The 14,012-nt window shown below is 51.5% G+C and overlaps 1 protein-coding gene across 1 annotated transcript in view; it reads left to right on the forward strand.

Moving 5' to 3' along the window:
- Positions 1–14,012, forward strand: part of Col4a2 (collagen type IV alpha 2 chain) — a 146,207-nt gene that overhangs the window by 39,207 nt on the left and 92,988 nt on the right. Inside the window, exon 4 of the mRNA XM_005316988.5 lies at positions 2,621–2,701. Coding sequence (XP_005317045.2) covers positions 2,621–2,701 — 81 coding nt within the window. The remainder of the gene's footprint in view (positions 1–2,620; positions 2,702–14,012) is intronic.

Below are 14,012 nucleotides of genomic sequence, written 5' to 3' on the forward strand. Positions count from 1 at the left end.
TTTGCCCTGGAACCTGGTATTCCACTATGTGACCCTTGAGACTCTTGTAGATGCTGGAATTCACAAGAGTCCCTCTGAAGGACAGGTGAGCTGCCCATGGGAACACACACACACACACTCGTACTCACATACTCACGTGTGACTGGGAGGTCTGAGACTCAGGGTGGCATGGTCTGTGAGGGGCTGCCAGCCAACCATGTGTGCCTCCTCCCTGGTGAGACGGGCACCTACCCCCTGGCACACATTGGCAAAGCACAGTTCCAGGAAGGGCCATTCCACTGTGATCAGGTCACGGGGAGCTCATTGCTATAACGGAATCCAGTGAATATCCTAAACTTAGAAAAGAGAGTCTGCTCCATCAATTTGAAATCATTAAAGTCTTTCCAACCTATGATTTATACACAAGGATCTGGCAAGTGACTCTAAAGTCAAAATTTAAAATAGCACGTGAGACACCATAGGGGGAGTGAGCACAGCCCCCACCCTTTTCCCAGCAACTGGCAGAGGAAGCGCTGGGTCAGCTGGGTTAGCTGCCAAGGCACCTATTCATATCAGGGTCACGTGTAATGAAGTCCTGAATGCGCTGGCCCATCCAGGCCGGTCCCATTGGTGCTGAGGGTAAGCCATGAAACCTACAGCTGAACGCGAAGCTGTGATCCGAGAGTCACATGTCCAGAACCATGGAAATCATGTAGGTAAACACCAAAACCATAGAAAATCGCCTTTGAGGGCGTAAAAGGGTTTTATATGTGTTTACTTTTACACTGTGGAGCTCCAGCAGTCTCACTACCTCACATGGGACAAAAAGATAACCAAAGAGAGATTTAAAAGGAGATACTGGTTTCTTTAAAGGATTTGAGACGCTCAGACTTTCTGGAATTCTTCAAAGCAGTGACTGATGCATCAGGCACTAGATTATTGTAAGAATTATTATAAGAACAGAAAATATGTGGGACTCTCAAACGAGGCGTCTCCAGCAGGGAATGGTGAGCTCAGGAGAGGATTTGACAGTCTGTACAAAAAGAGCCTTGAGGGACTGCGGAGGCCCGAGGTCAACGCTGGCCAGCCAGATGGTTCTGAGTCAGACGTTTGCTTGTCCTGCATGTCCAGTGTTGGCCGTGGCTAGAGTCTGTGCTGGGCAGGACCCGCAGTGGGGCAGTGGCCACGCCACCTGCCTCTCCACGTGCATGCCCACAGCAGTGGGAACAGGGAGGATTCTGGCTCAGATCTGTCACAAAAACCTTAGAGGAGTCCCAGTGCCCATCCTGCCGGGTCACTGAGGTGTGGCTGAGGGGAAGGAAACACTGTGGCAATGTGAGTGCTGCTGGACACTGGACAGTCCTGTTGGCTGGGGGCTTTGCTTGTACAACAAGTTTTGGCCCAGGGACTGACAGGGGCTGCTGGTGTCCAGAGCCCCTTACATGGAACTGCCCGCTGCATGGGCCCTGTGGGCACATCGGGAGTTGCTGAAGGGTGGCCAAGCGTGAAGAGCCAGCCTCAGATCCTCCCTGATGACAGGCGGCACCAGCTCACCTGGGGGAGGGGTCTGTGTAGCTCACCTGTGAGGAGAGGACTGTAGGGTCTCACGTGCTGGAGGGCAGCTGTGGCATCTCACCCAGGGGGAGGGCTCAGGGCTCCCCTGGGAGGGGAGTGGGCGCCAGGGCTGCAGCTTGGCCACTTGGAGAACAGGAGGAAAGAAGGTAAAGCCGCTCCTCCTGCCAGAGGCAGCCAGCAGTTAGAAGAGCCAAGGCCCTCCATGGTCGAGCTCCATGTTCTTCTCTTATCCATTATGTGGAAATGGAGGGTGAGGAACCCTTCTCCCCACTGGACAGGCCAGCCAGGAGCCCCTCTGTCTCCAGTGAACCCACTTCAGAGTCGCAGTCACGGCAGGAGCTTCCATTCTGCCTCCCAAGGACTCAGGTCCTGGGGGCAGCCTCTTCCTCCTCCCTGCAGGTCAGCCTGACTCCCAGAGCAGGAGGGACGGAGGTGGCTCTCCCTGCAGGTGGGCCACACCTGCGTCACAGGCGATGCCCGTGGTGCAGGGTTTCCATCCTGCCAGGTGCACCTTCTGCCTCTTCACAGGGCACCTCCCTTCTCTCGCTAGGCTCCGCGTGAGCTGGTGGGCCCAGAGCAGCCTGGCCTTGGGTCCCGCCCCTGTTCTTTCTCAGTTCACTCTGGCCTCTCCAGGATGCACCCCTGTACCTCCAAGCTGGGCTCCTGGGCTCCTCATTCCTCCCCAGCCCTTGACCTGTGGTGTAGTCACAGAGCAGTGTCCATCTGCATTTCTCCTGGACTCCCTGGGTTCGAGGAACATTCTCAAGGCACGCAAGGCCATTGACCACAGGGTGAGCAGCCAGGCAGCAGGGACCTGGGGGGTGGGGATGTGCCAGACAGACTCACCGATTCCACCACCGGGGGCCTGGTGGGGAGGCCCGGCCTGCTGGCGGCAGGAGGACCGGAGCTCTACCTTCTCTCAGCTCCGCAGTGAACCCACCTAAAGCTGTCCTAGATAAATGCTTATTGAATATGTTGAATGAATTCTTGGTTCTAGAGTTGGTACTGTGACCCATATTGTAGATGACACAGTTTAGGTCACTTTCTTTGTGCTTGACTTTTGCAGGGTGTGAAGAAGTACGATGTGCCCTGCGGAGGGAGAGACTGCAGCGGCGGCTGCCAGTGCTACCCGGAGAAAGGAGGACGCGTAAGTCAGAGCGTCGCCGTAGACACCTCCTGACCCTCCCTGACACTTCTGTTGAAACGAAAGTGCCTCAACTCACCTGGATGAGTCAGTGGCTGGCCTTGCTGAGAAGTTTAATCCACAATGTTCTCTTTCACCAGCACAAGTCGTAATGCCAAATTGGGCCCATTTAGACCACTTTTCCTTTTCTCTCCTTCACTGTTAAGATGTAGGTCCTCCCTCAGCATGTGTCGGGGGTGGGTTCCAGGACACCACTGGGTGTCTCAAGCTGACGCTCAAGTCCCTTACGTAAAGTGGCATAGGATTTGCATGGAACCACACACATCCTCCTACACTTCAAATCATTCCAGATGACTTTTAAACCCAAAGGCCACATAAATAGATGTTATACTGTACAATTTAGGAAATAAAGTCAAGAAAAATCTACAGATGCAGTACAGGTGCAATATTATAAAAAAATTTTTTTTACTCCATGGTTGATTAAATCCATAGTTGTGAAACTTCTTCCAACATGGAGTGCAGGCCCTGTGGGTATACACATGGGCATATGTATACACATAACGCAATGATGTTCGTACTTAGATTTTACATAAACACATACCTTGCAAAAATATTATGGAAGAGAAAACAGTTTCATTTGTACTGCAGTGTAGGTATGCAAACTAGAGAGCATTGGCCTTTATACTATTGGTAGTTATTCTAAATTTAAAATTATTCATTCCCTGAATGCTCTTTGTATAGCTCATTTCACAGATAAGCAGGGGAAAAAAGCTACCCCAAATTATTACAAGAACACCTGGCAGAATTTGAACTCTTGGCTTATGTTGGGTTTAATGTGTTCAGTGCTTAATTGAAGAGGATGGTTTCTTGCTCTATAGCCTCTGAAGCAGGTGTTTGAGTCTTTACTTGTTTCTAAAGATAGTCCTTCTGCTTAGATGGCCAGATCCACTGTGCATGTGGAGGTGTGGGAGTAGCACTTCACTTTATGCCACAGAGTTGGTGTCTCTGTCCCCAGGATTCCTGCTTGTCTGCATCCCTGGTGACTGCCAGGTGGTGGGAGGTGGTCAGGAATTCTTGCCTGCAGTGCCATTTTTGCCAGAAATCACTACAGTCCTGGGTGCCCAGTGAGTCTCCCTGGCAGAGTCCTGAAGGCAGTGTTTGAAGTAGCCGTTCCCACTCCTGCCTCTGGCTGTGGGATTCTGCCATGTCAGGTTCTATCTCCACTCCTGAGTCCCCCCCACAAGACATGACCCCTGGTATTCATGGCCAGGACCCCTGGTCATTACCCTGGGGCTGGGCCTGGGGTCAAAGCCATCTCATGGGCTGGGTTCATGGGGTGATGCCATTTGTAGACAGTGAGCTTCAGCTTTAGTGAGGGGCTTCCCTGTTTAAAGAGTTGTAGATGAAGTCATTTGTCATTTAACAAGGAGATAGATGTATATCTATTTGCCGTCTCTTGAGTCTTGACTGCCCCGGGTCCCCTGCCATTGGTTTTCCCAGCAGTGAGAGGGCCCTGAAGACAGCGCCTGGCTGCAGACGCTCCCGTGCACTCGGCTGGCCCTGCCTTATATGGACACAAAGCAGATGAATCAGCAGTGTGCAAACATCTGCGACTGGCGTGTGGGGTGGAGTCGGCTCGAGAGGGCCGCGGTGTCCTCTGTGTACTCAGCCAGACAGGACTCGGCCCAAGGGCTGAAGCCGAGGGCTCTGTTCTTTCTCACTTCCTGTGATTGTCTAGTGCAGAACGAGGACTGAATTTTCCATGTTGCCTTTACAAGAACTTGGTTCTTCATAAAGACACATAATTGTGATATGTCAACAACGCTGCCACCAGCGTGCCCGTGTACTCTGTCGCTCTGCCCCAGATCTTCTCAAAGAGGTTTTTGGAAGGAGATCCCTAAGGTCCCTAGGTCTCTGAGCAAGTTCACGGCACAGACATAGGAACCTTGTTATGGCCCAGTGTCCCCAGCCTAGGAAGCAGCTGTGTCTAGTGAGGTCTAAAGCTGATCCTCTGGTTCATTTGATAGCGCTAGTGGTCCAAGTCTCAGGTGGGCTTGGAGTCCCTCTCACTATTCAGCAGGTTGTCAACACTGATCAGATTTAAGTAAAAATGTGGCTGCTCCCTGAGCAGTTTGTGCAGGAGGGAAGACACCATCCCCGCTGTGCCGCTCCCCCATGGCTCACCCTCCCTGTCCAAGTACTCAGGTGGCCTGACACTGCACCAGACACACCTGCGACGGGGCTGGACAGACGTTGTTGGGATGTTGGACTGGTCAGCACCCCAGGCAGTCCGTTAGTTCTGGGTGCCAGTGCACACTGGTCAGTAAGATGACAGAAACAGCCGACAGTAGAAGGAGAGAGAAAACCCAGCAGAGGGAGAGAAGCAACAGACCTCGCCTGTCCCCGAAGGTGCTTGTCAGGACGATGGCCGCTGCTTCTTCAAAGCAGTTATTAAGATGCACATCAATTTCAATACTGTAGACTTGGTGGATTTGATTACCGACTGTGAATTGATAAGTGGTTTAAACATTTATTGGCTAGCAGATTTATCCAGATGTGTTTTTGCAGAAAGCGGGGCCACATCTGCCCTACTTTGGGGTTGATAGTATTTTTTAAGTAATGTAATACATAAAAATAGCAGTTGGACAGAGTCTGCTGTCCTGGGAGCTGCGTGCATAGTTTGTTCTTTCCCACAGCTTCCCCTGGGGTCCCTTGCCATATATTCTCCCCCTGGTGCTACTGTAGCCGCGATGACACGCCTCCCAGCAGGCCCTCCACCCCCATCCTTGGCTAACTCCACCTTATATGGACATGGTACCCCGCCAGTGTGCTCCTCACCATGGTGACTGCCAACAGCAGAAACTGCATGTTACTGGATAACTTTTGGACTCTGAGCAGAAATCGCAAGCATACTGTGGATTCCAGTTCCAAATGAATTCTCATGTTACCGAATGAATGAGCTTTGTGTAAAATGTATGGACCCTGATCTTGCACCCATAGTTGGTAAGCTGAAAATTCTCCTGGCAGGGAGAGAGTTGCTTCTTGTGGGCAGAACCACCAAGCCCCCAGATAGTTCCAGCCAGCCACAGAGCTGGTCAGAGCTGGGAGACACAGTGTGACTCCCACTCGGGTCAGGAGGCGGAGGGCCTGCGTGGTCTCACACCCAGATTGTGGCAGAGGTCTGAACAAAACCCATATGTTGGAATTTTACTCAGGAGTCTTGTGTAGGTGGGCTTCGGCCTGTGTCTTGCAGGTGGGTGGAGATGGGTGGATGGGAGGTGAGAAATGCGTTCTTTGGCTCTGGCTGTAGGCTCAGGGCTAGCGAGCCCAAGACGAAAGAAGACTGCCAACCTCGGGGTTAGGAAGGAGGGGGGCATGGGCAGAGACCGACCCCCAGCAACTGGCAAGCCTCCTCTCCAAGGTGGGCTGCAGTCACTGGGCAGTGTGCTCTCCTGGGTCCCGATCGTAAATCTTGCCTGCCCTGTGGGTAAACAGGAGTTCACAATAAACGGAATTCCTCTTTGAAGTGCCTCAGAATAGACCTGGAAACCCTAGCGCCCACGGGGCTGCGTAGAGGGTGCAGCTCAGAGTGTGACATGGCTGGTTCCCATGGCCCTAGGGGCCTGTCGGGTGGTTTGGAGAGGTGCTGCTGCGGCACGCCTCTGTTCACACCAGTGGCCAGTGTCCAGGCAGACACTTCCGAGAGGCACGCAGCATTCTCAGCAGAAGTCGTCACCGACGTGTAACACACCAGCATGGCCCAGAAAGGACAAAGAATCGTTCAGCAGTAGCAGATACGCCCCCTGGCTTCCGGGCGACGACCCTGTCTACACGGGACTCACCCGCTTTCCAGACTGGGGGGTTATTTTAGTGGGACTTTGGAGCCAAGGTGCCCTGGCTCCCCCTGAGCCCAGGAGCTGCAGCAGCCCAACTACTCCACCATTTCTGTGGGGAAGTAGGTTTGGACAAGAGCTCCCAGGTGTGAATCAGACAGTGCTACGCCCGTGACCTGGTGTTCCCTTCCCATCTGTCTCTGTGAGAAGAGCCCAGCCTCCTTCCAGCAGTCAGCACCCAAACGCCAGCTCCCTGTGTGTTGTATCAACTGCTGCGTGCAAGGCCCAGGCCCAAGAGAAGGGGTTGCACCAGAGAATGGTGGAAGCTGTCCCCAGCAGCACAGCCTGCGTGAGTGAACAGGGACAAGCCCAGTAGCCTCAGCAGAGAGGGGGCAGGGAGGCGAGGGCAGAGGGGTCAGCGGTGGGGGAGAGACTGCACAGGCCTGGGAGGCCATCTGCTGGGCCAGATGACGAGCCCTCTGGAGACGTCTTCCAAGAAGTCAGTTAGCTGATCCAGGGTCACAGAGCCCTTTGAGAGAAGACTAAGGCTCATTCAATTGGATCTAATTATAGGCCAAGAAAATGCTGTGGAAGATCTGAAATGTGGCCCCAAACATAGAATAGATTGCATTTAGCCTACAAGGCCACTATAATCTAAGAACAATATTTATTCATTCAGCAGATATTTATTACATATCCATCATGTGTCAGCCACTACATGGGCAGTCCCACCCCTGGTCTGCTGGCACGATACTCCAGGGCCACACTCCCCTGGAGAATCGTCCTGGGCCATGTTCGGTCTGCACTGTCCAGCATGGCTATTTGAGTAACAGAAGTGTGGCTAATGAGCAGATGAGCTAAATGTTATATTTTATTTTATTTTATTTCAATTAATTAAAATCCAAGTGAAGGGGCTGGGGATGTGGCTCAAGTGGTAGTGCGCTCGCCTGACAAGCGTGCGGCCCGGGTTCGACCCTCAGCACCACATAAAAACATGTTGTGTCTGCCGAAAACTAAAAAAATAATAAATATTAAAAAATTTTTAAAAAAAATCCAAGTGAAAGACACACGTTGTCGTACCTGGTTCCGCGCCGCACATCAGTGCTAGAGCTTTGGCGTGGAGGAGCCAGGAGAATAGGAGAGGAGATAACGCAGAGCCAGTGTGTAAGAATGTTCCCAGAGATAAGTCCCCAGTTGTCACAATGGACAATGGAAAGCCAAGGAACAATGGAAAGCCAGGCAGCATGCAAGTAAGACCAGGATTTGTGACCGGTGGGCTCATAGCTTTACAGAATAATGTTATCTCTAAAGTAACCCAGCCCAAGGCACAGGACATTGGAAATGCTGGACACACAGAACCTTCTAGTCACCCAACAAGGGGAAGGCCTTCAGCCTTCAGCCTTCACCCTCTGCCTCCCAGGGCCTCTTGGGGAGACTGTGCTTCCAGCTGTTCCAACATGAGCTCCGACCAGGACCCTCCTCACCTTCCAGGGGCTCCTGGTGTGGTGGCTTTGGTCAGCTTGGTGATCTAGCTTGGACTCTTGAGCATAGTGTGGCTCTTCCTCCCTTTCCATCAAGATTGCAGTGGGTATATTCTTAAGGTGGGACTTTTAGCAAACTACTGTGAAAATGAGTTAATTATGCCGCTAGGGAAAAAGAAGAAATTGCAGTTTCTGTTCCCACATCCGCTCCCTGTTCTACCCCAATATGATGAATATTAAAGGTCAAAAGGACTATTGTGACACTGTTCAGGATTTGATTCCAAAAAAAGGCCAGGTTGGAGATCACCCAAAATGAAAAGGACATTATTAAAATCCTAAATTAATAACTTTAATATCGCTTCACCAAGTAGACTCAAAGAACATCATTAGACAGAATCTGATGTTTGAAGGTTCGTATTCAGGTGACTAGGGTGGAGCTCAGTGGTAGACCATGTGCTTGGCACACATGAGGCTCTGAGTTCCATCCTCCGAACCTCCAAAGGAAGTTAGTGTTTTAGAGAAAAAAAATCATTCCCAGTGCTTTTACGTTCAGTGCTGGGGATCGTACCCAGGGCCTCACACACCCGCGGCCACCACTCTGTGACTGAGCTGTATCCCCAGCCCCCATGATCTTTGAAATCACCATTTCCTTTGTCTGAAACATGATAAATTTTTACCCTGGATTCCATTGTTTCCTATCAGTAAAATGCATTGTTAAATAATAGGAATCATGAAAGTCTTTGGTTAAAAATTGATCACGGCAGTGATGGCCTAACTCTTATCGACTTCAACAGATAGTGTTCCCAGCACAGCTACTGACTGTGACAGCTAAGCAGGTATTTGCTGAACCCTGGAGTTAGCAGAGAACAAGCTGATGTAGGTTCAGGTCTTCTCGGCAATGAGAAGGAAGCACTGCCCAGCCGTGTTGTGCCTGAGCGCAGAGGAGGAAGTGGAGACGCTTTGGGTCTTTGTGTTTCCACTTCTCCTCCTCCTGACGGACTCTATATGCATGAACCCCAAAGATGCTCCGGCAGCCCATGCCACATTCTTCCATTGTCTCTCCTGATTCCAGGGATTGCTAGTGAGAGCTGGCTCTCAGCTCCTTCGTCCATCATCTGCTATCCTGGAGAGGCCATTGTCTTTCTGAGAGAGCCACACACCCCTCCATGTCCTCTGGATTCACATCCAGATAAACCAACCATAGAGTGGGGATTGTCAGAGCTCAGAGCAGGGAACAAATTCCAGATAAAAGTCAGCCCTTTTGTTCTTAGCCAGACTCCTGGCTGGCCAGCTGCTTTCTGGAAAACCCACTGGAGAGCAGGGACATTCGCATGGGTTGCAGAGGCACAGAAGTGACCCTGGAGGCTGGTACAGGCGGGCAATGGCCCTTTCATGGGCTCAGGGAAGTGGCTCGGGGAACTAGGTGTCCACACGGGCCATCCCACCAACAGCAGCCTCAGAAGACCATCTGGCTCCACCCAGAGCTGGCGGTTCTGGGGAAGGGTCCTTCCTCCCAGAGCTTCATGGGAAACATGGGCGTCACTCCATGCCCAGGCAAGGAGAGCGGCAACTGCTCTGTGTCTTGATAGGAAGCCCCACAGGCTCCCGGGGAGCAGGACCCACAGTTCCACATTCTCAAAGCCCAGCGAAAGCTCCGGCTGCAGACATCCTTCCTGTCCACCTCCTGGTGGGCTTTTGGGCAGGGGAGGCCTGGAAGCTCTTCTCCTCCCTCGGGAGAGGTGGGCTGTCCTCAGGGACCTATTTTGCCTTATTCACTTCCCAGTTCATACTTAACGAACAGTTGCAGGGTTTCTAAAGAAGACCAGAGCCAAGTCTTTCCCAGCGACACACGTTTCCCAAGTGCCACCAAGACAGCAGAGCACCTCTGTCTAGGTCTCCCCTGGTGCAACAGGGAGGGATCTAAAACTGCTGGCTCTTGGCTTGGGGCACACACCTTCTGCCTTGAGGCTGTGGGTCCTGGAGGGCTGTGGATTGTTCCAGGAGGGTCTACCTGTCCATCCTTGTAGGCAGGCTTCTGTCCCACTGCTGCAGTAATGAGGAGAGAACCAATCAATGGCTTTGCAAAGTTGGGGAATGAGCCTTTGTGTTTCCTTTTAGACATGGTAAAATAACCAGAAGAAAGTGTGGCAGAGATGGCTGAACCCAGCCATCCTGTGCACATCTTCCTCCTGGGGGGCCTCTGAACGTGCCACCTGGCGAGTGGGAAATGGCGTTCTCTCTTCCCTGCCTTATTTTTGCCATCTTTAAACCTTAGGAACTACCCCATCTTCCATGTTCAAAGGGCCAAGATATGGTACATCTTTGTGTCGCTATTATTGACATCAGAGTAAACATTAAGTAAATTTATCTATAATAGTTTTGAGCATTTCAAAAATTTCCTAAGAAGCCAGCCAACCAGAGGCCCAGAGCAGCCTGCCAGCCTTAGCCCTCTGGCATCTCCACCGAACTAGCTCACTGTGGTGTAGACAACTGGATCATTCAAGTCTTCAGATGTCTGACTCATGGGAAGCACAAAGCAACCTTCAAAAGACCATATGGCCCTGCTGCTTAGAAAGATCAAAATACCCCTGTCCCTTTCTCTCTGTTCCCAGTCTAGAGGCTTAAATTCTAGAAGCACCAAAGTGGAAACAGACTTCCTAGTGACCCAGCACAAGGCCTGCACGGAGGACGGTTTCCACACACTGAGGGCATTGAAGACCCCCATGGGAACAACAGCTTTGTATCCCAGACACTGTTAGGATGGATAATTCCTGAAGGTTTGGAAACAGAAAGAAAGAAAACAAAATGGAATGGAAATAATTAAAGCGGGGTAAATATCGTCCTTGGCCTAAAAAGTCCTCAGTCCCATCGTCAGATCGGTGATTTATTAAATTGTTGTCCTCGTAGGTTTCTCTTCAGACTTAGAGTCTGCTTTAAATAACAGAACAGCAGTCAAGCGAATTCTGTGGTGAGGCTGGTCTCTGTGGTAAGAGTTGAAGTGCCCACGTGCGTCTGTGTGGGAGCGGTTGCTCTTAGGAAGACCACATAAAGTGGTGGCTGTGGCGTTTTAAGTCTGTGAAGACATTGGTGAACTGTGAGAGAACCTGAGGTCAGTTTTGGGTGCTGTGCCCTGTTTGGCGTCTGTCCGCGAAGCGCACAGTTCTAGGTTTGGTGAAAGGAACGCTGCATGGCTTTGAGGACAAGGGAGCACATGGGGGAGCAGAGCTCACAGCTCGGTGAAGCCCGAGGATGTCACTGTCCTTTGCTCCTGATGTCTCTCACCTTAGCCCAGCCTGGAGAAGTGGCCAGGCAGCGGGACACGGGCAGCAGTGTGCACCGTCTCTAGCAGGCTATACCGTGTGCCCCGAGCTGTGGCTCTGCAACCTAAGAGAAAGACTTGGTGACTATCCCGGAAAATTCATCCAAGCCGCACAGGACACCTGCCTTCCTGTTCGGCCTGGAGTGGTGCAGGCACCTTGTATGTTTCTGTGCACATCAGTCCAGAACATTGGCCAGGCTTCTCCCCGCCTCAGTTCCAGGAAGGGCAGAGAATCCCCTGAGACTGTCGGACACCTTCTGATCTTAGCTTCAGGAAAGAAACTGGGGGAAGATAGATCAGCTTTGTATCTGTCCAGAATGAAGTCCGTATAGAACTTGGTTAAAGGTTCCAAAGTATAACAACCCAACCCTTAAAAGTTGAACTTAAAAGCTTTCCTCTTCAAAGTGGAACCTGGGGAGGACTGTTTCCTGACATTGAGTCCCACCCTAAAGGGCAGTTCTGTGGGGCTCCTTTCCCAGCTTCCCTCGAGAGACCCCAGAGAATGGGCTGGTGAGCTGTTGGCAGAGCTCCCTTCTAGCCGCAGGACACCTCGGTTCCACCCCCAGCCTGCAGGAAAATGAGCAGAAAAGGAGCACCTTTCACCCCCATGACAGGTGGCCCATCAGGCCAGAGTGACCGTCAGTGACAACGGAGGGGGCACCACACTCATGCGCTGGTCGCTCCCCCCGAAGCTCTTGGGAAGATGGCGGCACAAAGCCAGCCTGACTCAGGCCTGCCTCCTCCTTAGGAATGCCGTCCTCCCGGTCCCCACACAGACCCCGGCAGCTTGGGCACCTCAGGATGCCCCACTGCAGCCACCTGCTCGGCCTGCCCTGACCCAAAGAGATCCCAGCCTGCCAGTGAGCTTTCCCTCCCATCTCCTCTGCCAGCCCCTCCTTAGCCTCCCGCAGCTGAGTGTTAATAAGTGACAGCTTGGAGGACACCTGAGTCCTGACAGTCACTTCACTGGGATCCCCTTTCCCAGGGTCTCGCCTCCCTTCTCAGACCTAGGCTTCTGCCTGCTGCCTGGCCAGCGCAGAGTAAGGAGGAACGGTGTCCCCAGGTTTGGAAGTGACCCTGCTGAGACTGTCCTCGGTCCCCATCACCCTGTGTGCCACGTACAGCGTCTCAGTGGCTCACAGCAGTGCGTCTCTACCAGATTGTTCGTTTGCTTTCAGGAAGAGTGTGTGTGTGTGTGTGTGTGTGTGTGTGTGTGTGTGTGTGTGTTTCTTTTTGACTGCTAGTCTTCTTTTGTGCAACTAATTTTTGACCCTTCATCCAGGATTTCACTTTGATGACTGTTAGTTGTTGGAAGATGTAGCTGCAGTCTCTGGAATGGAAATGGGGAAGTGAGAGTGTTCTCCCCGCCCCCCTTGGGTTTTTCCCCCCTCTCTCTTGTCTAAGTCTGATCTAATTCAAACACAGACATTCCATGAAGATGGCTCCGGACCAAGAAGGAGATTTCTAAATGTTAATTGCCACTGGTATTTTTAGGATTTTATTTTGAGGCTAGCATTAATGAAAAGGAATATCTAGCCATCTGCATACCCTCAAGTAGAATAATCAGACTAAGGAAGCAAACAAAAAGAACTTTGTGGGTGAAAACGAACTCCCTAATTCCAGAAGATTAAAAAGACTTCTTTAGGAGAAAATAAAATTTAGCAAAAAGGATGCCCTTCAAAATGTCAGCTATCTGGGAGGAAAGATGAGTAATGGAAATGCCAAGTTGTGACAAGGATGAGTAAGATCAGCCCTTTAAGACTGACATTTACAGAGGCCGAGGACACGTCACCACCATCCTGGTCCTTCCCCAGCAGCCCCTGAAGAGGTGAGGGGCAGTTCTAGATCCAGGTCATTATTCCCAGAATTAAGATGCAGTGATGCACTGGGCACGCCCAGGACTTCAGCATGTCCATTGTGTGTGTGTGTGTGTGTGTGTGTGTGTGTGTGTACAGGTATATTTACACTTGTGTCTTTAAATTTTGTAAGTATTTATATACTTTGTGTATGTGTGTTCCCAAGAGGATCACGATTTACTATCGCAGAAAACCCTTTGGTTAACTAGTGTTTAATGTGAGGTTTTAGTTATTTTTAGAATTTAATCTCGTCTGAGAACTTAAAAAGAAGCCCAGTTTGTACTTTTTTCATGTCCCGAAGCATTATTTGAACATACTATTGCCTTTAAAAATTTTATCCCATCTGTGACCGATGCTCCTGGCACTTTAAGCAAAACATTTTGAAGAACACCAGGCTCTCTGCGTCCCTCTTTGGCGGCTCCCTGTCCTTTGGCCGCAGTCAGGGAGGAGTCTGGGAGAAAGCTGTAGACCCTGGGCTCAGCTGGGTTCTCGCCCTGTGGTCTGTCGCGGACCTCTCCTTCGTCCTTCATCCCGCTATCCCCACCCCTCGCCCCACAGCAGAGTGTTGGCTGTGAGCCACAGGAACTCCTGCTCAGGATGGGAAAGGAGGCCCCAGATGGCCAGGGTCACGTTCCCAGCCCCTCCCGCCTTCTCCAGGGAAGCCGTGGCCCACTCTGGGGGTTAGAGTGTTCTAGCTGTCTTTCGCAGAAGCTGACTCTGTGGAGCAAGCATGATCCAGTGGGTGCTCAGTGAGTGACAGCGAGCCACTGACCTGCTGGCCCACCCTGGCCATGGCCTCTCGCGGAGATGGGTCCTTGGAAAGAG

The sequence above is a fragment of the Ictidomys tridecemlineatus genome, chromosome 6 (assembly GCF_052094955.1).
Source record: "Ictidomys tridecemlineatus isolate mIctTri1 chromosome 6, mIctTri1.hap1, whole genome shotgun sequence".
Lineage (NCBI taxonomy): Eukaryota > Metazoa > Chordata > Mammalia > Rodentia > Sciuridae > Ictidomys > Ictidomys tridecemlineatus.